This window comes from Phyllobates terribilis, unplaced genomic scaffold (genome assembly GCF_046119375.1).
Source record: "Phyllobates terribilis strain yellow unplaced genomic scaffold, ASM4611937v1 Scaffold_4__5_contigs__length_816908805, whole genome shotgun sequence".
Taxonomy (NCBI): Eukaryota; Metazoa; Chordata; class Amphibia; order Anura; family Dendrobatidae; genus Phyllobates; species Phyllobates terribilis.
Window position 1 is genome coordinate 614,019,494 of NW_027362764.1, and position 25,924 is coordinate 614,045,417.

The 25,924-nt window shown below is 45.0% G+C and overlaps 1 protein-coding gene across 2 annotated transcripts in view; it reads right to left on the reverse strand.

Annotated features, from left to right (window-relative positions):
- Positions 1 to 25,924, reverse strand: part of RB1CC1 (RB1 inducible coiled-coil 1) — a 114,703-nt gene that overhangs the window by 77,824 nt on the left and 10,955 nt on the right. For both annotated transcript variants that reach the window (XM_073679296.1, XM_073679295.1), the window contains exons 3-6: positions 14,845 to 14,971; positions 13,568 to 13,738; positions 10,901 to 11,103; positions 6,152 to 6,551 (exon numbers count right to left, since the gene is read on the reverse strand). In XM_073679296.1, the coding sequence (XP_073535397.1) occupies positions 6,152 to 6,551; positions 10,901 to 11,103; positions 13,568 to 13,738; positions 14,845 to 14,971 (901 nt within the window). The remainder of the gene's footprint in view (positions 1 to 6,151; positions 6,552 to 10,900; positions 11,104 to 13,567; positions 13,739 to 14,844; positions 14,972 to 25,924) is intronic.

Here is a 25,924-nt window from a genome sequence, read left to right on the forward strand (position 1 = left end):
TTTCAGCAAATGTGATATATACTTATATACATACACACATCATATATATATTATATATATATATCCATATATATAATTGTCTTATCTCGTCTGCCTGTCTGTGTCTAGGAAATCCCGCGTCGCTCATTGGTCCGGTAGCGGCCAATCAGCGAGGCGGGAGTTCAGAAAAAAGATGGCGGCCGTTAGCGGCTCATCTGCCGGACGGAGGTCAGTGGCGATGCAACCGGGAGATGAGCGGCGCTAGCAGCAAAACTACCCCGACCGGCGGCGCCGCTGACCTCCATGCGGCTAACGTCGGGAGATCAGCGGCTTGGCCCGCTGATCTCCCGACGGCAAGTGTGAATGGAGGACCGGGGAGCGACGCCGCCAGTCGGGATGCTTCTGCTGCGAGCAGCCGCTCATCTCCCGGTTGCTTGCAGCGGAAGTACCCGCACAGGCAGCACTGCTCCCCGGTCCTCGCTAATACGACGCTGATTGGTCGCAGCCTCCAATCAGCGATATGGGCGGCAAATTTAAACGCCGCTCTGTTGATTGGTCGCGGCCGCCAGCCGGGCGCGACCAATCAGCGATTTTGGCGCCAAATTTAAACAACGGTCTGATCATTGGTCGCCTTCGCCGGCTGCGAACAATCAGCATTATTGGCGCCAAATTTAAACAACGCACTGCTCATTGGCGGTCGCCGGCCGCGACCAATCACCGATTTGGGCGCCAAATTGAAATATCGTCCGCGACCAATCACCGATCTTGGCTCCACATTTAAACACCGCTGTACTGATTGGTCGCGGACGCTATTTATATGTGGTGCCAAAATCGGTGATTGGTGGCGCCCAGCGTCGGCGACCAATCAGCACAGCGGTGTTTAAATGTGGAGCCAAGATCGGTGATTGGTCGCGGCCGATATTTAAATTTGGCGCCAAAATCGGTGATTGGTCGCGGGCAGCGCCCGCGACCAATCACCGATTTTTAACACAAATGTCCGGACCTTTGTAACACCATGCGGATACTGTGGGGACATCAGCGGCTAGGGTGTCAAGGGAGGACCGGGGAGCAGCGCTGCGGGTCGGGATACTTCTGCTGCGAGCAGTCGCTCATCTCCCGGCTTCTCGCAGCGGAAGTAGCCGCACAGGCAGCGGCACTCCCCGGTCCTCACTAATAAGATTCCGCTCCCCGGTCCTCACCAATACGATTCGCTGATTGGTCGCGCTCTCCGCACGCGACCAATCAGAGATCTTGGCGCTAAAGTTAAAAACCGCTCTGCTGATTGGTCGTGGCCGCTGCCCGCGACCAATCACCGATTTGGGCGCCACATTTAAATAGCGGCCGCGACCAATCACCGATCTTGCCGCCACATTTAAACACTGCTGTGCTGATTGGTCGCGGACGCCAGACGTGTCCAATCAGCGAGATTGATGCCAAATTTAAACACCGCTCTGCTGATTAGTCGCGGTCGCCGTCCGCGACCAATCAGCAATATTGGCGCCAAATTTAAACACCGCTCTGCTGATTGGTCGCGGTGGCCAGCCGAGACAAATCAGCGATTTTGGCGCTCTGCTGATCAGTCGCAGCCGGCGATTACGACCAATCAGCATTATTGGCGCCAAATTTAAACCCCACTCTGCTGATTGGTCGCGGTTGCCGGCCGCGACTAATCAGCATTGTTGGCGCCAAATTGCCGGCCGCGACTAATCAGCATTATTGCCGCCAAATTTAAACACCGCTCTGCTGAATGGTCGCGGCCGTGACCAATCAGCATTATTGGCGAAAAATTTAAACCCCGCTCTGCTGATTGGTCGCGGCCAGCGAACGTGACCAATCAGCATTATTGGCACAAAATTTAAACCCCGCTCTGCTGATTAGTCGCGACCGCCAGCCGTTACCAATCAGCGATATAGTCGCCAAATTTCAACACCGCTTTGCTGATTGCGCCCGGTCTGCCGCATACATATTCTAGAATACCCGATGCGTTAGAATCGGGCCACCATCTAGTATATATATATATATATATATATATATATATATATATATATATATATATATATATATATATATATATATATATATATATATATATATATAGTCATGAAAATACAGAAAAATCTTTAAATGAGAAGGTGTGTCCAAGCTTTTGGTCTGTACTATATATATATATATATATATATATATATATATACACACACACATACATACATACATACATACATACATATATATATATACATACATATATATATATATATATATATATATATATATATACACACACATACATACATATATATATATATATATATACATATATATATATACACACATACATACATATATATATATATATATATATATATATATATATATATATATATATATATATATATATATATATATATATATATATATATATATATATATATATTACAGACCAAAAGTTTGGACACACCTTCTCATTTAAAGATTTTTCTGTATTTTCATGACTATGAAAATTGTACATTCACACTGAAGGCATCAAAACTATGAATTACCACATGTGGAATTATATACTTAACAAAAAAGTGTGAAACAACTGAAAATATGTCTTATATTCTAGGTCCTCCAAAGTGGCCACCTTTTGCTTTGATGACTGGTTTGCACACTCTTGGCATTCTCTTGATGAGCTTCAAGAGGTAGTCACCGGAAATGGTCTTCCAACAATCTTGAAGGAGTTCCCAGAGATGCTTAGCACTTGTTGGCCCTTTTGCCTTCACTCTGCGGTCCAGCTCACCCCAAACCATCTCGATTGGGTTCAGGTCTGGTGACTGTGGAGGCCAGGTCATCTGGCGTAGCACCCATCACTCTCCTACTTGGTCAAATAGCCCTTACACAGCCTGGAGGTGTGTTTGGGGTCATTGTCCTGTTGAAAAATAAATGATGGTCCAACTAAACGCAAACCGGATGGAATAGCATGCCGCTGCAAGATGCTGTGGTAGCCATGCTGGTTCAGTATGCCTTCAATTTTGAATAAATCCCCAACAGTGTCACCAGCAAAGCACCCCTACACCATTACACCTCCTCCTCCATGCTTCACGGTGGGAACCAGGCATGTAGAGTCCATCCGTTCACCTTTTCTGCGTCGCACAAAGACATGGTGGTTGGAACCAAAGATCTCAATTTTGGACTCATCAGACCAAAGCACAGATTTCCACTGGTCTAATGTACATTCCTTGTGTTCTTTAGCCCAAACAAGTCTCTTCTGCTTGTTGCCTGTCCTTAGCAGTGGTTTCCTAGCAGCTATTTTACCATGAAGGCCTGCTGCACAAAGTCTCCTCTTAACAGTTGTTGTAGAGATGTGTCTGCTGCTAGAACTCTGTGTGGCATTGAGCTGGTCTCTAATCTGAGCTGCTGTTAACCTGCGATTTCTGAGGCTGGTGACTCGGATAAACTTATCCTCAGAAGCAGAGATGACTCTTGGTCTTCCTTTCCTGGGGAGGTCCTCATGTGAGCCAGTTTCTTTGTAGCGCTTGATGGTTTTTGCAACTGCACTTGGGGACACTTTCAAAGTTTGCCCAATTTTTCGGACTGACTGACCTTCATTATTTAAAGTAATGATGGCCACTCGTTTTTCTTTACTTAGAATTTGTATTATGGCAAGAAAAAAGCAGCTAACAGTCTATTCAGTAGGACTATCAGCTGTGTATCCACCAGACTTCTGCACAACACAACTGATGGTCCCAACCCCATTTATAAGGCAAGAAATCCCACTTATTAAACCTGACAGGGCACACCTGTGAAGTGAAAACCTTTTCCGGTGACTACCTCTTGAAGCTCATCAAGAGAATGCCAAGAGTGTGCAAAGCAGTCATCAAAGCAAAAGGTGGCTACTCTGAAGAACCTAGAATATAAGACATATTTTCAGTTGTTTCACACTTTTTTGTTACGTATATAATTCCACATGTGTTAATTCATAGTTTTGATGCCTTCAGAGTGAATGTACAATTTTCAAAGTCATGAAAATACAGAAAAATCTTTAAATGAGAAGGTGTGTCCAAACTTTTGGTCTGTACTGTATATATATATATATATATATATATATATATATATATATATATATATATATATATATATACACACACACACACATATATATATATGTACACACACGTGTGTGTGTGTATGATATATATATCTTATTTAGAGAGCAGATCTTTCTGCTTTCTCGGAAAATGTGTTTAGAGAAGGACAGCATTTTTAGTTGATACACATTTTTTCAGGGTTTTTTTTTCACAATTTTTTTAAACTGATTTTTACCTTTTTGCTTAGTCCTAGTACTTCAGCATTGCAGGTTATTAGACCTGCAATGTGGCTCAGGCCACCATTGCTGGGAGACTATGAGGCCATCACCTGGTCTGGAGTCATCATAGCTACCATCGGAACTGCAGACTCGCGGGTACCAATGGTGTGCTGGGGTGTAAGAGAGAGCCCCCTCCCTCAAATATGCATCTAGATTCTGCTATTAGTATTGTCAGTGGCATCACCAATCTGGGCAATTATAGCAGGGTGTCAGCTATGATATACAGCCGACGAGCACTGATTATTTTGGTGACTGAGCCAGAAAAATCATTGTGCTGTACGTGTATGGCAGTCTATGAGAATGCACTGCGCCGATGTCAAGAAACAATTACGTTTCCCAAGGAAACTTAAACCTGTTGGTATTATAAGAGTATGTGTATACCATGCCTTTTTCAGACAGATTTCGCTCCAAAACTAAAAGCTCAAAAGAATGAACATATACATTTCTATGTAAAAATGGCTCGCTGTTCTTAATTTCAGCCTTTTGAGAGACTTAAGTTTATGGTTTCAAAAATATGCTAAGTAGTTATAAGAAGTGATCCGAACATTCTTCAGGCATTTTTGCTTTGAAGATTCTCTATACATAGGAGAAGTTAACATAAGGCCCAAAAGACGCCCGCAAGGTGCCCAGGCGTCTTCTTGAGCATTTCGACAGAATTTTTGCTTGAAAAAACAACAGCAGTTTCTTCATTGAATTGAAGCTATAAAAGGATCAGAAATGTCAGTAAAAAAAAAACACAAATATGTACAAAGAAAGCCTGTCGGCAGGCACAAACATAAAAGCAGGAGGCACAGTGGCTCAGTGGTTAGCACTGCAGTCTTGCAGCGCTGGGGTCCTGGGTTCAAATCCCACCAAGGACAACACCTGCAAGGAGTTTGTATGTTCTCCCCGTGTTTGCATGGGTTTCCGCACACGAAGACATACTGATAGGGAACCTAGATTGTGAGCCCCCAGTGCTAATAATGTCTGTAAAAAGTCTAATAAGCTTCAAGAGGTAAAATGTTTTCTATAGCGTTGTCCTCTTGAAATTTCTAGGCGGGTTCACCATCAGTATTACCGTAAGTAGTAAAATTAACGATCTCTATTGAATCCAGTAAGAGTACAAAGATGGCTGCCTGGGTCCTTCTGTAGGGTCATGGCAACACATCAGCATCTAACGATCACATGAAGGGTGTAGGGGAGTGGGGGGAGGCAACAGAATGGACCCTCATCCTTCATCACATCACTTATAGGGAACTTGTCACTAGATTCCTGCTGCCCAAACAAGGGCTGCAAGAATCATAGCCCTGCTGTCTGCGATTGCATCCAGATATACTTTACTCTGAAATGCTGATTTTTTTTCTGAGAAAACAAAGTTTGAAAAGCCGTCAGCGGACTATTAGAAGAGACCTGTCTAGTGTAGCATCCCTCACTCCCACTCCAGTTGAATTAAAGGCCTCACACAAGGCTCAGTCTACAATTTATGCTGTCTGTGTTTCGGGCAGCATGAACCTAGTGAAAAATCCTTTTAAATGCCGCTTTCAGAGACCAATAGTGGCATTTATGTGATTAAAATAGCAGATGTCAGGAAGAGATAAAAATTTGTAATTTTTAACTGAGTTCCCCTGTAACTGGTATATTGACCTCAGTTACAGGAAAATTCAGCCCACTTACTGCACTGATGGGCTCCCATTAGCCTTATCGCACAATATTTTTACATGTCGATTGATGTTCTTATAACAAAATATTGCTTCTGTGACTCAACATAAAACATGGTGTGAATACATTTCTGAAAATGAAAGACTGAGTAGTCATAGTAAATAATTAGTAATGGTGTCATTCACTTACTCTGCTCATAGAGTCAAAACATTTCCTAACCAATGACTCCACGTCATTGGGACGATCCTGTACATTTATCCAGTCCAGAAGTGACACATTGAACAGTGGGCCATCCTGGGCCATAAGCTCCTCTGAAGGATCCACAGACTCCATATTTTCTTGCTCTGTGAGATTGTCATGTACTTCCTGTGATACGTGTTCTCCAGATGTGGAAAGAGAAGCTAATAAAGCGGTATTTTTCAGTTTTGTTTCATCATATTGCACCATGTGAGTTGTCTTCTCAGTCTCCAGTTCATCAATCTCTCCATCAGTAGAAGACAACAATCTATCTAAGCACATCCTATAGCTATGACGAGTCAGACACTCTAGCAGCGGGATCTTGGCCATGACAGACACAGCGGTTCCTAAACTAGAAAATAAATTCAAACAGAGCAATTAATATCTTAAGAAGGTGCACATCTGATTGACCTCGGTAGGGAACGGCAGATCATAAAATGCTCATTAACATACTGTGCCATTGAAACAGTTGCATAAACCTTCTTTAAAAGGGAATCTGTCACCAGATTTTGGCTACCTCATCTGAGAACAGCATAATGTAGGAAAGAGACCCTGATTCCAGCGATGTACCATTTAGTTTAGTGGGTGCAGCAACTGTGAAAATCAGAGCTTTTAGATGTGGCAGAGCTCAGAAAGCTAACCCTGCCCACACCACAGCTTTCTGTGTACATTGTATATTGACAGTGAGCTGCTTATCAGTGGAGGGGGCGTGGTAGGACCAGGGCTCACGTGCACTACGGTCCGGGCAGTGATAATCTCCTGGTGATAAAACATTAATAGTATGGGAACAACAGAACACAGCCTAATAAGTGACACATCCCTGAAATCAGTGTCTCAGCCTCTTCCTGATGCTGCCCTCAGATTTCATAGCAAATACCTGCTGACAGATTCCCTTTAAAGGGAAGATGTCCGGACTGCAGAAAAAAGCAGTCATCCTTACCAATAACAGGTCACAATACTAATGCACTGCAGGCCTGGATGATAATTGGAATTGGGGTGTCTGTCCCTGTGGGGTGCACTTACATAGAGCTGAGCAGCTCGCCGGATCTATTAGTATAGGTTTTACTAATAAATTGTAAGCCGGTATGGTGGACTACACATATCTGTGTGACTGGCACCTTATCTGTTTGATTTTAGAATATTGTACAACCCCCAACCTACGCCCATGAATGATAGGTGTGTGAGTGGCTGATTTATCAGTATTTTGTACCTGTGCTGCCTCCGCCTTTTATCATGGCCTCCATTATCCTGAAGTGCATTGGTATTGTAACCTGGTATTGGTAAGCATAGCTGTTTTTTTACCCTGTCATGTTTTTTGGATTAATGTCCTTTTTTAAGTGAATTGCCGGAACCACAGGCAGAATGAATCAAGGCCTGGCAGTGAAATTGCAGCCAGGTAGGATTTATTCTAAGAAGTTGTGATGTTCCAGAGACATTATAGATTGAGAAGCTGGCCAGGGACTACATGGAGAGAAGTGACTAGCCCGATGCGGCCGATGGCCGGCTTCTCCCAGCCCTGCACCCAATGATTGACAGGTTTCTCCCAATGTACACACATGGGGCAGACCTGTCAATCAACTGGAGCAGTGCTGGGAGAAGCTGGGCAGGAGCCGCACCGGACTAGCCAGGTCACTCCATATAGGCTGGCTTTTCAAACTTTATATACTCTGAAATGCTGCAGCGTTTCAGAGTAAAACATAGCTGGCGCTAATCACGGAGCCTCCATTTAATATATGTTGCCCATGGTTCTGGGCAGCAAAAATCCAAAGACAGGTTCCCTTTAAAAGGTTATTCTGGATTACTAAAAAGTCCACTTTTTCCAACTTCAATTTTAACACTTAACTTGCAAAGAAAAAACCTTGTTCTCTATTCCTGAACAAGCCCTTTAAGCAAGACCTATGACCACTCCAGACAAGTCTGTTCAGTACATACTTCTACTCCCCATGTAGTAACACTTCTGGAGCATAGTTCCTTACAGCGCTGCTTGCTAACCGTCATATTACTGCTGGAAATTCATGGATACACTGACATCATGGTATTACCACTCTCCTCCCAGGAAAGTCCCTACAGACAGCTCTGACTGGACCGTGTCTGAGAGAGCAGGACACCAGCCCGACAGCAACACACAGGTGAAAATGTATTCACCAATTTATAGGATAGGAGGAATAACAACAAAATGTTATATGTACAAACAAATGATGTGTCACTGCTTGTTTCAGTTTTGATAAAAATCAGTATTAATTAGCAGATTATCACTGGAGGATTAATAAACCTGCTGCCCTGTAGTCCTCCATAGTTATGACCTGTGAATTATCTCATCCCAGCACTGATTGGCAGCTTTCTGCCTATGCACAGTGTACACTGAAAGATGCCAATAAGTGATGCAGACAGGGTTATACAGAGCTAAGCATTCAAAAAACTGGTAGCGCTGCAGCAGATAAAACTGTGACTTTATCAAAACTGCAACACGCAGCCCAGTGATACATTGCTGGAATCAGGGTCTCTGCCCCTACATCATGCTGCTCCGAGATGAGGTAGCAAAAACCTGGTGACAGATTCCTTTTAAAACAGCAGCGGACGATTATGCAAAAAATGATCTGATCATCTGATCGACAAGCCTCACAATGCATTTCAATGCACTTCCAAGCAAGCTTGCAAATTGTTTCCCCAATTAGGCAGCAGAGAGACAGCTGTAAATCAGCATGACACCAGTAGTCCCATCTGTCAACAGGAAGAGACCCTGCAGCACTGTTGACAGGGAGCAGCTGAATTTCTGGCAGGAGCGATCAATGACCGGCGCCGGGTACAACACACAGTTAGTTGCCTGTTATCAACTACATACCATTTTTTTTAAAGTCCCGGATATTCCCTTTAATAGACCCAGTGTGGTGTAAGAAATAAAAAAAAAAGCCTATACTCGCCTACCAGACAAGCACCACCCCACTACACTCCACCTGGTGCCATCTCGTGGCTTCCAAAGGGGAACATCACACAATCACTGCAGCCGTCATGTTGAGTCTGAACAGGTGTCTTACTGCAGTGGTCGCCTGACGTCCCCTATGTCACAGTACTAAGTGCAGAGAAATATTGAGATTCTGGTAGCCGAGTACAAAAGATGAAGAGATGATTTTTTTATTTTTTCACCACTATGGTGAAAAAATAAGGGTAACTTTTAAAGCAGGGGTGGGGAATCTTTTTTCTCCCAATGGCAATTTAAATATTTAATATCATCCTTAAGGGGCCATACAAATTGTGCGCCAACTCCGCCCATAAAGTACGTCCTGACAATGGCACTGATGTCCGCACTCAGTAGTGAACACGGAGCGCGCGTCAGCACTCAGTAGTGAACACGGCACGCGTGTCAGCACTCAGTAGTGAACATGGCACGCGCGTCAGCACTCAGTAGTGAACATGGCACGCGTGTCAGCACTCAGTAGTGAACACGGCACACGCGTCAGCACTCAGTAGTGAACACTCCATGTGAGTACTCACAGAGCAAGAAGAAATTAATGGGCCGGTGGCCATCAGAATACAGCTGCTGACCAAAGCACTGTGGTCCCTGGGAATCTGCCCGGAGACCGGATAAAAGGTCATCGAGGGCCGTAAACGGCCGGTGGGCCTGAAGTTCCCCACCCTTGTGTTAAAGTAATGGACAAACTATTTCAATTTTAAATTAGGGCATTATATTATGTAATAAAAATGCAGTGATAGAGTACTAGGGATCTGGAGTGACACTAACACTACATCATAAATAATCTTTCTGCTATAAATCAAAACTTATACTGAGACCAAAGAAACTAAAAACAAAATCAAGACAATTCAGTTGTTTGCATGCTTTACTGGTGTCTAAAGGAAATCTGTCAGCAGGTTTTAGTTAAGTAATCTCAAGACAGCAGGAGATAAAGGCTGACACACAGAAGTCAGGGATGTGTCACTGGTCAAAGTGGGTGCTGTTATTTACTAACTGTGAAGGATTTATCACTAACAGATTAACATTGCTGGTCTAGTCTGGCAATGCCCCCTCCGGTGATAAGCACCTCACTGTCTATGGACGTTGTACACGGAGAACTTGGTGTGGGCAGTGTTAGCTTTCTCAGCTCTGCTTCATTCTAAATCTAAAAGCTCTGATTGTGTCAGAACGGCTGTACTCAGTAATCTAAGTGATACATCATTGGATTCAGCTTCTCTTTGTCTATATCAGGCTGCTCTCAGATGAGGTAGCAAAAACCTGCTGACAGATTCCCTTTAAAGCTTAAGGACCTTTTTGGGATAATTTGTGCTTTACTATTTAAGTTCTCTAGTGAAAACAAGTTATCAATTACCCTTAAGAAAAGTGATAACTTATTGATCAGTGGGGGTCCGACCGCTGGGACCTGCACCAATCCGCAAAATCGGGGTACTTTTATCCTTGTTTGAATGGAGCAGCAGTGCGCACGTTTGACCGCTTCTCCATTCATTCCTTATGGGTCTACTGAGCGCTGCGCTTGGCTTTTCCAGCAGAATGAATGGAGCAGCAGTCGGGCATGCACACTGCCGATTCATTGTAACAGGAATGAAATTCTCTTGGTGTGGATAAAAGTTACCCGTTCTACCGAGCAGTTCGGTCCGAGCAGTCGGACCACTGCTGATCTTTAATTATCACTTATCCTGCTTGAAGTTGATAATTTTTTATCATATTATGCACATATTCAGTCAACTTACTTTGTTAACTTCATCTTCATATCATCTACAGACTGGATATATCTTGAATAGGCATTATCAAACTTGAAAAGCAGCTTTTGGTATGAATGCGTACAATCTTCTAGGTTGGCCATGATGGCAGCCCAGCCCTGATGCTGAAGATGCTCGTCATGAACCAGACCTTCACAAAAGGAACAAAGCTTCTTGGCTACTTCATACATTTCCTGAGTAGAGATGAAAAAAAAAATGGAATGAGGATTCCTGCCCAAATGCCATACATAAAGAAGAAAAGTAATGGCGATATCAGGGCAACACATGTAAAAAAAGGCTTTATTCAAAACGACAACTTGTCCCCGTAAAAGACAAGTCCGAATACGTCAATGACAGAAAAACAAATAAAAAGGGAAGAAAAAAAAGTCCACACAAAAACGAAAATTTTCCCTTTGCGGGAGGAGTTAATATTGCATTTTATCATGATTTAACAACGGGTCGCATACGGACAGCACACGTGAGAAAAAAAAATTGTCATGAGTTTTCTGGATGAAACGGATGATAATTTTGTATGCTTGTGTGAACTTAGCCTTAGTGGGGTTGTCTCACAAACAATCGTGTTGACCAATTAATAAATAACATTAAGCATTTTCACAATTCGATGTATTAATAAAAATAAAATTAAATTGTTGTGCAGAGAAAGTGTTATTGCTGCCCCTGTTGTATCCTGTGTAAGGCTTGTTGCTGGCCATGTAGAGGCGCTCCAGCTGCAGGTCAGCAATGATCAGATATAAGGAGGGGAGATAAGTGAATATTCTCTACTGATGCTCCTGGCAGGGTCTATTTTTTTGTTTATGGCATTACTCCTCCCTGCTTGTTCCTGTCATTTAAGTAGTGATAGCATCTGGCATAGCTGAAGATCTTTGAACTTGCCTTAATAATTCACAACAGTACAGTAGATGGGCATATACCCTGTTTTTTTTTCATTTTAAGTGTTTGACCTCTGTGATCACCTACAGCTCCTCCTCCTCCTCCTACTACTACCATGGTGTGATTTATGGATGGGAATAGTCCTCAGCTATAGCAGATACCATCACTACTTAGATGGAAGGAACAGGCAGGGAGGAGTAATGCCATAAATATACAATAGCCCCTACCTGAAGCATCAGTACAGAATATTCACTTATCCTACCCCCTTCTATCAGATCAATTCTAACAGCACGTGCTGATCTGCAGATAAAGTGCCTCTACATGATCAGACACCCAGCCTTAGGGCTCATGGAGACACCCGTGGATCTCGGTCCGGGCACGGGCTGCAATGCACAGACTGACTGCGGCTCTCCCGATCAGAGCGACAGCCTCATAGAAATATATGAAGATGTCGTGTTCTGGTCGGGAGATATGCGGTTAGTCCATGCTCAGACCGATTTGCACAGACGTCTGCATGAGCCCTTACACAGGTTACAGCAGGAGCAGCATTATCAGTTTATACCTGCACAAAGACATAATTTTTTAAAAATACACCAAACAATGAAAATGCTTAATCAGTATATTGATTAAACAGCACTTTTGTTTGTGGAACATCCCCTTAAAGAAGCTGCCAGGTCTACATTGATAAGTCTGCAGTTGTCAGTTAAAGGGGTTGACCACTTTATCTTTATTTTAACAAATGTTTGGGGACACAACTTTGTGGCACTTACTAATATAGAAGTATTACAGGTTCTCCTTCTATAGTTGTTGGTGAGGCCCTCATCACAGACTGCACAGCTGTCTATGGCTGCTGGTGGAGGAGGATGGAACCAGACCGGTGCATCAACCTCCTCTAATTTAAAAAACACTGCACATGGTAAAGCTGATATTATTAGATGTATGATCAGATGTACAGGTATGGTCATTTGCTCTTCCACCAGCAGCCATATTGTGAGCAGGATAGTTGTCAGCACACTTCATCCCAGACTGCACAAGTGCAAGAGGAGACAGGTAATACTTATATAATGGCAGTATCTGCAGCCATCAGCCAGGCTGGGAGTATGGAGAATGAATACACTTGGATCATGAACTATTTCACTACTAAAATGTGCATCTTTGAGGGAATGGTCATAAAAAAGGGTGTGTAACTGAAGCCATGGCGCTAATCTACTTGTGACAGTCTTCAGGACAAAAATAAATAAATAATTGGTATTTACTAGCAGATTACCACTATGTCTACAGGTAAATCCTAGAATGTTAGAGTTGGAGGGGACCTTCCATTGAAGGAGAACTCACCACCTCTCATGGCAGCCTGTTCCACTCATTAATCACCCTCACTGTCAAAAAGTTTTTTCTAATATCTAATCTGTATCTTCTCCCATTCAGTTTCATCAATAAATAGTTATTTATTACAGGACCACTTTAATGACATGATTATAGAGCCATTCTGACATGGATTTTCAATGTAAATTCACTCACATTTGGGAAAGTAATATCACTTTCTATAGGCTGATGTTATACAAACAAATCTGTAACAAGTATATTACTGACATACCTAGTCCTGAATGTATCACAAAAGCTGGGGAGAGGAAATCATTCAATTTTCATTTAAAAAAAATTAATAAAAATAGCTGCCAACCAATCTGTACCAGCAACCAATCACTAACAGATGCCATTCATCTGTCCATAGTGAATAAGGCTTCAACACGGGATATTAGAAAGTCTCACCACCGCAAGCTGTGTCCTGGAGGCGACGGTGTGAAATACAGCAGGCATCATAAGAGACTCTTCAACTTTTAATTCCATTTCATTCTCTGCAGAAAACATTGTCCTAGGAATAACCGGAGGCCGTTCACATAATATCATCTCTTTATTGAAGAGGAATATTGGATTGGTGTCCTGTGATGGCAAAACACAAGAGAATATATGACAGAAGTGTAACTTTTTTTTAGTATACATTTGAAGGTACTGACTAGAATTGGTATCAATCAATTTGCAGGACCTGATCCTTCTGCCAAGTCCGTAATCTGTGACAGCTGGACGGGAGGACTTGAGAACCGCCTCTAACACGACAGAATCCTCAGCTCCTCTTTTGATTAGCTGGCCTGGCGCAATGTCATCATAGCGGCGTGACATGCATCTGAAGTCGTCCCAGGCCGACTAATCAAAAGAAGAGCTGAGGATTCTGTCAGGTAAGATACGATTCTCAGGGCATTGGTGCAGAGGATACAGATTACTGACGTGGCCAATGGACTGGGTCCTGCAAATCAATTTGCACCAACTGTAGTGGTGACTGCCGCCATAGTTGGCGGAGCACTTCTTCAATCAGCCTAGTGCTGTTATTTAATAAGTGCTAGATACTACCTGCCCTTTAAATTTGTAGGCATTGGCTCAGAAGAGGCAAGTCTGATAAAGTAGGTACCCATAGAAAAAGGTACACCTTGTGTGGCTCATGGGCAAACACAAATTGGTCCAGTTCTGCGCTGAGTGCCTCAGTTTAATAAATATAGTCCATGTGGCAGTAAAACATCTCATGTATCCAGTGTTTGCGGTGTGCTGACAACAGTGCACATACTAATGTATATATGTGTGAGGGAACAATGATGCTTTCGATAGTGCCATGCACAATAAAGGAATGTAATCTCCCAGAGTACACAGTAAATATAACTTTGCATCAGTCATAAAGCAAATACCCTCCTGTACAGACAATGCCAATGCTCCCAGATTTTACTAATGTCTTAATACAGACAATAAAATGGGGTCTGGCTGGAGACACTCTCAGCAAGTAGCTGATTTTTCTTCAAGCAGCTATTTTCCTGCAGTGGTCACCCATATAATACATAGAAAGCCAGAGTCTGAAAATGAGGCTGTGTTCACGGATAGCAGGGATTCCTGATCAGAGAGCTCTCGGTGGTGACGTCCAGATACAGTAGCAAGACATCTGGACAGAGCTCATCTCCATGAGATAATAATGATAATAACCATAATATAGGACTAATACTTACAGTCCCAGCGCTGTAACTGCACACCCTCCTGTCCGGTGCCATACATTCTCCCCCATTTACGACAAGTATCTGGTGCTGAACAGCAATCTTGTACTTTGCCTGAATAGCATGTTTAAGGTCAGTCACCCTAAATACAAAGAGAGGAAAAAAAATCTGTTAATCATTTTTGTTCCATTCATTCAGTCTCTTCAGCATAAATTGAGTTCTGTAAAAGTGGCCAAGCACAATACATTGATGAGCGGCTTATGCGTTTGCTTGCAGAGATCCGTTGACATTAGATAATGTTGTGGTGGCACTTTGGCTGTCACTGTTACAGAGGTAATGTTATAGGGGAACTCTAGCAGTAAACCAGTAATGATTCCAGCTCCCAGGGGACATATGTTTGTAGTAAGCCTTCTAACAGGAGATTGGTACAACATCTTAACAGGCTGGGATGGATAGAGAAGTCATATAGAAAAGATTCAATGATCTGTAAAACCTTGATGATGCCCCCTCAGGCCAGGTCCAGTTTTATAGAAGCGAGTGAGTAGAGTGCACTTTAAGACGCACAGATATCCCCCTCTCTGTCAGTGCCTACGTTATTAATATATGATCTGATATAACCAGCCTAGAAGCTTTCCATATCTGATGACTGACGCAATCTTGGACGTTTAGTGCTTTTAAAAGCTATTTAAAAGAAGCAGTCGGCCAGATATTCCCTATAGATAGGCGCAGCGCTGTCTACTGATGGGAGTCTGTGGTTTGCCTGCTGTTCACAGCCATAATCCAAGACTTTTCCATTGGACGGACATTGACTTACAGGCTAGCAGCCTAGAGGTGGCTCTAGAGAAGCTAATTAATGTCTATTAAGGCTCGTTCAAACCACCTTATTTTCAGTCCGAGTGCAGACCGTGAAAAACACAGACTAATGTTATTCAATGGGGCAGTGAAGATGAGCGATTTTTTTCACTGGCCGAATCTGCATGTGAAAAAATAAATAAAGATTGCAGTATGCTCTAGTTTCTTCCATAAATTGAATGACACTCACCAATTCAAGTCTATGGGTGCGCAATAAAAAAAATAAATAAAATAAAAAAAAAACGATACCATACGATTTTTACGGATACATTGCAATTCTATAACATAGGAAACTGTAAATGGTTTTGGAAATTATTGCTGTTGTAAGAAAACAGATTGTATACGGACTACACATTGATGGCAGCGTGAAAAAAATAAATAAACAAACCCACTTTTCTGGATGAAACTCTGAATGATTTTTTTTGTGAACCTACCCTTAATTGGACAAGGAGAACAAAAAAATACCAGCAACTGCAGATCTGCAAACTATTCATGAGGCCACTGCATCAAGGGGGTTTTTCATTTTCAGAAAGCCTCTGCCCCCAGCTGCAGTTTTGTTTTTTTTTTCAAAAAAACAAACTGTGCTGTGCTTATCCTCCCTGGGTCCAGTGTAATTATCTGAAGCGCTGATGTCACGTTGATAGCAATGCAGCCCAAAAATTAGCTCAGCAGCTCTGCCCAAGTTTGAGCTCACTGATTGGCGGCAACGCAGTCAACATGACATCAGCACTGCAGACAAATAGGTCATGTTCAAACATTGCGTTTTTTCGCTGCTTTTTTATGCAAATTAAGAGCTGCTTTTACAGTACCAGCAAAAGCTATGACGTTTCAGAAATCTCATGCACATGCTTGGTTTTTTCCCCTTGTTTCTTTTTCCTAGGCTATGTGCGCACGTTCAGGATTTGATTGCAGAAATTTCTACAGCGCTTCTGCAACTCTTGGCAGGAAAAACGCTGCAGAAAAAAATGCGCGTTTTGCGCCGTTTTTTTACATCTATGAATGCTTTTTAGAGCTAAATAAACATATTTGAAAAAAGAAACGTGGGACATCGCTTTAACCCTTGAATTAAGGTCATACCTGGGGTGAGTATATTGCTTCATTTAAATGATTAAAGAATGTGTCTGTTGTATTTCAAATAAAGTGCTTTACTTTGCGTGTGTGTTTAACTCTTTACTTTAATTAGGTTTAGTAATGAAAGGGTATGATTGACACCTTGTCATCACTAAACAAAAGGGCTAGGTGTCAGCTAATCCAATAAACACAATCTCTTTAGCATTTCCATTCAAGTGATTTCTGGGGCAGCTGAGTGCTGCCATCTTAAGCCTAGGAAGGTGCCATTAAACAAACATATTCCCTGGCTATTAATAACAGCTCACAGCTGTTTCGTTAGCTGCTACGTCCTCACGATCAGCAACAAGCAGCGCTTTGGATGCAGCGCATTTTCACTGCGTCCAAAACGCTGTGTTCTAATGCCGCACTTTGGCCACGTTTGGGTACGTGGCCATGATCAAGAGCCGCTGCAGGTTTGAAGCTGCGTGTTTATGCAGCGTCAAACCCACAGAGTCCAGATGTTACAGCATAGTAGATGGGATTTCTAGAAAGCACTGCTATGTCCGGATCGTGGGCACATAGCCTAAAATGAAAAAAAAAATGGCGTGGGATCCCGCCTCATTTTTATAACCAGCAGAGGGAAAGCCGACTACTGAGAGTGGATATTAGTAGCCGGGGAAGGGGCCATTAGCCAAAAATATTCCCTGGCTATTAATAACAGCCCAAAGCTGTGGGCTGTTATTAAAATCTAACCAGAAAAGGCTAAAACAGACAGCTGCGGGCTGATATTAATAGCCAGGGAAGGGGCCATGGATACTAGTCCCCTCCGTGGCTAATAATATCAGCTCTCAGCAGTCCCAGAAACGGCGCACCCATAAGATGCGCCAAATCTGGCGCTTAGCCTCCGCTCTTCCCATTGCCGTGTAGCGGTGGCGAGAGAGGTAATAGGGTTGGAGTTTATGTCAGCCTTGTATTGGCGGCTGACATGAAGCCCAGGTTAGTAAAGGAGAGGTGTCTATAAGATGTCCCCATTACTAACCCTGTAGTAAAGGTTTTCGATGGTTATTCAATAAAGACACGGCCAGAATAAAAGTATTATATTGAAATAAAATTACACACGGTTTTAATAATTTATTTATTATTCGCCTAATTCCCGAATCCCTCGTCTCCTTTAAAAATAAATAAATAAATAAATAAAAAACAACCATGTCCCGCACGTGTCCCCCCATCATGACGTAATCCAAATGTCCCACGGCGATCCAGGTCACTTCTACAGCAGCCACATCAATCACTGATGTCACTGCTGTAGAAAACAGCACCGTACACTGACAGGAGTGTAATCACTCCTGTCAGTGTAAATCACTGCTGGCTCAGTTCATCAGCTGAAGATCAGCTGATAAGCTCCGGTGCACTCATTTTGTGCATTAGTGCTGCGTGGGAACATTCATGGGAAAATTCCCACACAGCACCGATGCCGTAAAGTGAGGTACCGGAGCTCGTCAGCGGATCTCCAGCTGGTGAACTCCAGTGAACTCAGTCCCGGCCGCGCAGCAATGTACATTGCTGGGGGTGAGAACGCTCCTGTGAGTTTAACGCCGGCCGCCGGGTGATCGGGTCGCCAGGAGACAAAGGGAGGATGCCGGACAAGTGAGAATAAGGTGTTTTTTTTATTTTAATGTAGATTTTATTTTTACACAGTCACCGCACAGATGGCGGCTCGGCTGAGGAGACTACTTCTCCCCTCAGCCACGCCACTCTCTCTGTTATCAGCGGGAGCGGTGGTAAGATGATGGGAGTAGTCTTCTTCCCTGGCCCAGATAACATTTTTTGTGCGTTTTTGCGCTGCAGAATCGCTACAAAGAATGGACATGCTACGGAATTAAACGCAATGACAATCCTGAACGGAAAATTCCGTATCATGTGCACAGCACATCAGGATTGTCATTGCATTAGCTGGCAGACGGATTACCTAGCGGTTTTGGTGCGGAAAAAACACTGCAAAATGTAACATCCCTGGCACGTGCTGGTATGGCTTACCACCTCCCACCATGCAAGACCGCCAACTTACCTATCAGTTCAGGCTGCACACTTTGCTCCAGTACTTGCTGTGTGCATGTCTCTTGTCTGATTGCTTAGGGCAGCGGTGCGGTTACTGCCTGATTCTTAAAGTTACAGTGTGCGCACTCCTAATGCGTCCCCAGCCTATTGCTGTGAGTCACTGGATACTTAAACCCCCTCCACCCAGTAGGAGGTGCCCGAGCAACACTTTCTTTCAGTGTGTTCTGTGCAACTGAGTTGCCAGGTCCTGTCCTGTATCTTGTCTGTTTTCGCCATCCTGGGGGCTGTATACCCAGGCATGTTACCTGTATCTGTGACTTCTAGTCTGTTTCCACCACCCTAGGGGCTGTATACCCAGGCCTGTTACCTGTATCTGTGACTTCTATTCTGTTTATGCCACCATGGGGGCTGAGTTCCCAGGCTTGTGCCTGTATCTTGTTCCGGGTTCAGTTCCTGTCTGAACTGTGTCCTAGCCCGTTACCTGTTTGTCTCTATGTCCGTACCTTCCCTTTTCCTGCAGTGTCTGAACCTGCACCTAACTCCAACTCGTTGTCTCTGTACTTCTGTTTGTGAGTTTTGTGTCCACTGGCTACTTCATTGTAAGTACCTTGTGTGTATCTGGTTCTGCTTGTCCCGTTTCCCAGCCTCCGTATCTACCTCCTGTGTTCTAGCTATCTTCCTGTGTTTCCCAGTCTGTTCCATGTGAACAGAGCCCTGTCCTGTCTGCCTGCACCTTCTGCTCTGTTCTGCCCTGCTTGTCCTCCGCACCTGCGGTTTCGCTCTGCTTTGCTTGTCCTCCGCACCTGCGGTTCCGCTCTGCTTTGCTTGTCCTCCGCACCTGCGGTTTCGCTCTGCTCTGCTTGTCCTCCGCACATGCGGTTTCGCTCTGCTCTGCTTGTCCTCCGCACCCGCGGTTTCGCTCTGCTCTGCTTGTCCTCCGCACCCGCGGTTTCGCTCTGCTCTGCTTGTCCTCCGCACCTGCGGTTTCGCTCTGCTCTGCTTGTCCTCCGCACCTGCGGTTTCGCTCTGCTCTGCTTGTCCTCCGCACCTGCGGTTTCGCTCTGCTCTGCTTGTCCTCCGCACCTGCGGTTTCGCTCTGCTCTGCTTGTCCTCCGCACCTGCGGTTTCGCTCTGCTCTGCTTGTCCTCCGCACCTGCGGTTTCGCTCTGCTTGTCCTCCGCACCTGCGGTTGCGCTCTGCTTGTCCTCCGCACCTGCGGTTTCGCTCTGCTCGTCCTCCGCAACTGCGGTTTCGCTCTGCTCTGCTTGTCGTCCTCACCTGCGGTTTCGCTCTGCTTGCCCTCCGCACCTGCGGTTTCGTTCTGCTCTGCTTGTCCTCCACACCTGCGGGTTTCGCTCTGCTCTGCTTGTCCTCCACACCTGCGGGTTTCGCTCTGCTCTGCTTGTCCTCCACACCTGCGGGTTTCGCTCTGCTCTGCTTGTCCTCCACACCAGCGGGTTTCACTCTGCTCTGCTTGTCCTCCACACCTGCGGGTTTCGCTCTGCTCTGCTTGTCCTCCGCGCCTGAAGTTCTGCTCTGCTTGTCCTCCGCACCTGCAGCTCTGTTCCTGTATCCCAGTCTGTACTAGTCCCTATCCAGCCTGCGTTCCTACCTGCCAGTATCTGCCTGTCTGCATACCAGCCTTGTCTGGCAGTATCCACCTGTCTGCATACCAGCCTTGTCTGGCAGTACCCGCCTGTCTGCATACCAGTCTTGTCTGCCAGTACCCGCCTGTCTGCATACCAGCCTTGTCTGCATACCAGCCTTGTCTGCCAGTACCCACCTGTCAACATACCAGCCGTGTCTGCCAGTACCCGCCTGTCAACATACCAGCCGTGTCTGCCAGTACCCGCCTATCTGCATACCAGTAGTGTCTGCCAGTACCCGAATGTCTGCATACCAGCCGTGTCTGCCAGTACCCACCTGTCTGCATACCTGCCTGTTCCTGCATTCCCCGGTGTGGGTCAACAGCTGTGACCGGGGTCTGACCTGGAGTAGCACCTGGGCCACCTCATACGTCCCTCCTCAGACCACAGAGTCGATTATGCCGCCGTGTGTTCGTGGTCAGATCTGGCGAGGCCCCTAGTCACGCCCCTACAGGCACTCCTCGGTTCGTGGCCCAGTGGGACTACTAACCACGCTCACGCCAGTCAGTCCGGGCGTGAGCGCAACACAAAAACGCATCAAAAACGCACAGTGTGCACATAGCCTTACAGAATTAGAAAACTGTTGCATTTCTGATATCTGCAACAGGTCAATGAGAAAACGAAAAATCACTGCATAAAAAAACTAAAGCAATTTTCAAGCAATTTTGGTGAATAAAAGTAACTTTAACATGTACAGTAGACAAACCATGCAAATTGTCTCTTTAGACACTACTTACCCCTTAGACCAGAGGTTTCCAACCTTTCTGACCTTGAGAGGCACACTTAGCTATGAAAGAGGATCACAAGCCACATCCAGCTCCTGCCCCACTCACAGTAGTGACACTCAGAACCCCCTATTACCGCTATGACCACAGCCAAGGCTTTTCCACTGAAATCACACCAAGGCAGTATGCCAAGCTCCAGGGTTTCCCATCTTGCCTCCATTCAGATTTGGTCTTCTGTGCAGGGTTACACACAAGTCACCATCTAGTGATCAGCTCTTAATAGTCGTTTGCTACACCTGGTGCTAATGCACCAAGCTAGCAGACAGCTGCAAGCCACACAACACAGGCCCGCAAACCACATGTGGCGCTCAAACTAAAGGTTGGGGACCCCTGCCTTAGACTGTAGACAAAGCACACATGTAATCCAAACACACTGCAAAAAAAAGCATTAAAAAATGCCACGCAAAAAGGTGAAAACAGGCGTTTTGAACGCGTTTTTCCTTCCAGGAGAGCATGTTTTGAGTGAAGAAAAAAATTCAGTATGTGAACATAGGCTACCAATAACCGGGAACAACAGTGGAGACTCAGCGTTGGAACCGGGGAGGAGGAGTAAAACAAACAGCAGCCGATGAGACAGGAGTTTTCTGAAATTGGGAAAAAAAGCACAGACCACTTCTATAGGTTTGTAAACGGACAGCGTTTTAAGCACTATCCTACTGACAGATTCTCTCTAATGCTCACATAGGTACCCATTTACATGATGAAGGTCAAAAGTATGGTTTGGCCTCCATCACACTGCTATGCTTTGGCTGACTGCGCTCTCCAATATAGACAGAGTCCCCACAAAACCAAAGTAGTATAAGTTTCCTTGCAATGGTTCCGCATAGAGACGCGGGCTACCCAGCCATAGAGACGCGGGCTGCCCAGCCATAGAGAAGTCGGATGCCCAGCCATAGAGACGCCGGATGCCAAGCCATAGAGACATGGGACGCCTAGCCATAGAGACACCGGATGCCTAGTCATAGAGACACCGGATGCCCAGCCATAGAGACACCGGATGCCCAGCCATAGAGACACCGGACGCCCAGCCATAGAGACACCGGACGCCCAGCCATAGAGACACCGGATGCCCAGCCATAGAGACACCGGACGCCCAGCCATAGAGACACCGGACGCCCAGCCATAGAGACACGGGATGCCTATCCAACCAGACTGTGGCCAATGTTGGGCGAATACCTGCTTAGAATATATGCCCAACAGTGTCAACAAGCACTCAGCCCTGTACGTAATCTTCCCTGCTCTACCTCTGAGCTATTAATACAACATGTGATACAGAATATTTGTGTCATGGTACTTAATGGGACTAATAAAAGCAAACAATGACATATACATCAATATCTGAATTTTCAATTTGTCTGAGACGCAAGAGGTCAGGATCACCGGTATTAAACTAATTGATATGCTCTTGTCCCCGCTGCCAAAGTAAAGGAAACACACAAGCGCTGGTGCAGTCTGTTAAATAGCAGGCAGCTCAAGGTATTTCTCATTTCCTCCCAAAATGAAGCTACATTATTTTGTCTTTGTATTCTTTTTGTAATGAGCTCACTACATTGCTCCAGCAATACAGAGCGAGAGCAGACATTGTGTGCGAAAATCTAGAATGAGGATTATTGAAATAACAGGCTGCACGCATGTGATGACGGCCCAGTCACAAATATGTCATAGATGATGTGCACTTACAGCCCCCTACTCCCTAGAATAAACCCTAGAGTGGATTAGAAAAAAATATTTAGATTTATGATCATCTAAGTACATCCAAAATTCTGTGCGAATTTCATTTGTAATTTAAGGCAGATATTCCCATTCCTGAGATAGGAGAGGACAGTTTGTGCTCATAAAGTTATCAGCACAGTGGCTCAGTGGTTAGCACGGCAGCCTTGCTTCGCTGGGATCAAATCCCACCAAGCAGGGCTGTGGAGTCAGTGTCCATTTTGATGGAGTCGGGAGTCGGATTCAGAGTCGATATAAAATGGACCGACTCCGAAAATATATAATAAATTGGGTACAGTAGTTCAATGCAGATTGTGGGGAATATTTTTTCATAAGAATTTGGGAAAGTTATGAAATGTCCTATAAATGTCTGTCCTATTCCTGATCTAAGGGTCTAGACTTTTAGCTGAGATGAATCTGTGCTACAGTAAGTTTATCACTTAAACATGAGCCATGTATGAGGGAGTCGGAGTCGTCAAGTCGGTGTCATGGAAATTGAGGAGTTGGAGGTTTGGCTTACCCACTCCACAGCCCTGCCACCAAGAACAACATCAGCAAGGAGTTTGTATGTTCACCCCGGGTGTGCGTGGGTTTCCTCCGGAAAATGGGTGGGGCGTCTTATTGTCCGAATACAGGTTTACCGGGGGAGTTGCGGTGGTGGTGGAGCAGAGTGCCTTCTTCAGGAATCCGGCGGCGGCAGAAGTGTGGCGATGCTAAGGGCTCGGTGTCAGCGGTGAGCAGAGTGGAGTGCATCATTGCTTTCCCGGCAGCCATTTTCCTGAAGTGGTGGGTCGCTTCTGGCGAAGCATACGCAGATTGGGATCTCGGCCCAGCCGGGAAAACAATGATGCACTCCTCTCTGCTCACAGCCGACAAGGGCCTGCAGCATTGACAGCTTCCTGAGGAAGGGACTCTGCTCCACGCTATACACTCTGCTCTGCCTCACCGCCAACAACGGGCCCGCAGCATCACACCACTGGGACACCCCATCCTCCCACCCAGGGCCTGCAGCATTACCCCACTTCTGCTGCCACCGGCATCCTGAGGAAGAGACCATGCCTCCTGTGACCCTGCTCCACCGCCGCAAGATACCTTAAATTCGGACTATAAGACGGATCCCCATCTTATAAAAATCTTTCTTTTTCCTATTTTCCACCCAAAAATTTGGGGTGCATCTTATGGTCTGGTGCGCCTTGTAATCCAAAAAAGATGATAATTGCTTAATGGTAATTTGATTTTCCAGAACCATGACAGCACCGTACAGAGAGAGAGTATCCATATGGTTCTGGAAAATCATATTACCGATAAGCAATTATCATCTTTTCTATCATCTTTTCCCTTCACCATGACATCACAGTACAGAGAGATTAAAATAGAAGAAATCCCTAGGGCGGGACCACTGCTGAAAGCGCCTCCCAAAGGAAGGATCAGACAGCCCTAGATCCAACCTGTAGTGTTTAAAGAAGGTGGTAGGAGAAAACCAGATTGCGGCTTTGGAGATTTGGTAAAGAGGCATTAGCTCTTTCTGCCCAAGAGGTAGTTATGGCCCTTGTAAAGTGCGCTTTTATACCCCGTGGGGGATCACGGTCAGAGGCAGAGTAGGCTAAGGTTATGGCCATCCTAACCCATCTAGCAATCGTGGATTTAGTAGCCCCTTTACCTTTGTTCGGCCCCTGAAAGAGAATAAACATGGCCGAAGAATAGTTACCTCAAGGTATCTTAGGATACACCTTCTCACATTTAGGGAGTGAAATACTATTTCCCCTTGGGTTTTTGGTTTATCACAAAATGAAGGAAGAACCATTTCCTGACTTCTGAGAAATCTAGAACTTACTTTTGGGAGGAATGCTGGATCTCGTCTCAATATCACCAGATCTTGACAGATATAGCCTGTAACTCGCTCACCTGCCTGGCTGAGGTTAGTGCCACCAGTAGCACTGATTTTAGCGTAAGCACTTTAATAGTAGTGAATGAAATAGGCTCAAAGGGAGCCTTTGTAAGGGCATTTAGAACTAACTTTAGGTCCCAGGGGGCCACCTTAGGACCGGCTATTTTTATGATCCTATGAATACATGTCCTAACAAGGCGGTTACCTCTTAGGCTATGTGCCCACGATGCAGAAATGCTCAGGATTTTTTCCTGAGCGTTTCTGCATCTCCCTGGCAGAAAAAAACGCATGTGGATTGTACATGCGGATTGTACATGTGTTTTTCTGCCAGGGACATGCGGATGTGAAGCGTTCTTCACATGCATTTCCGCATGCGGGCTGAGAAGCGCTTTCCAAGTGATTTTAGCATCACTTGGAAAGTGCTTGACAACTAGGTCACACTATATAAATCCATGCAAACAGCATGGATTTATATAGTGTGACCCGAGAGAATGTAAAAAAATAAATGTATACTTACCCTCCGATGGCCCCTGGTGTCTTGCTTCACTCCGTTCTCCCTTGCCGGCAGCGGTAACTGAAGGACCTGCCGACGTCAGCGTCGCGTGACCCGTCACATGACTCTGACGTCAGCGCAGGTCCTTCATTCCATCGCGAAGTGCCGGGAAGCAAGGAGGAGCGCAGCGTGGGCCAGCAGAACGTAAGTATATATTTATTTTTTATTTCATTCTTTTTTTTCCAACTTTTTTAATGGTACCTGGGTGTGGATGAGACTCTCCTCTCCTCTACACCCGGGTACCATCCGCACATTAGAACGCGCCAATTACGCAAGTACAGATGCAGTCTTGCGGTATTGGCGTGTTCTAATGCAAGACAATGGCGGCGAAAACGCAGCACTTCCGCAAAATAATTGGTAGTGCTGCATTTTTTTCCGCAATGATAATCCGCAGCAGAAATTTCCGCAGCATGTGCACAGCACATGCGGATTATCATTGGGGAACATGGCAGGCCTTCTACCATGCGTTTTTTAAGCGTTTCTGCCGCTGCGGAAACGCTTAAAAAACGCATCGTGGGCACACAGCCTTATACTCTGTAAAACACACTGGGGG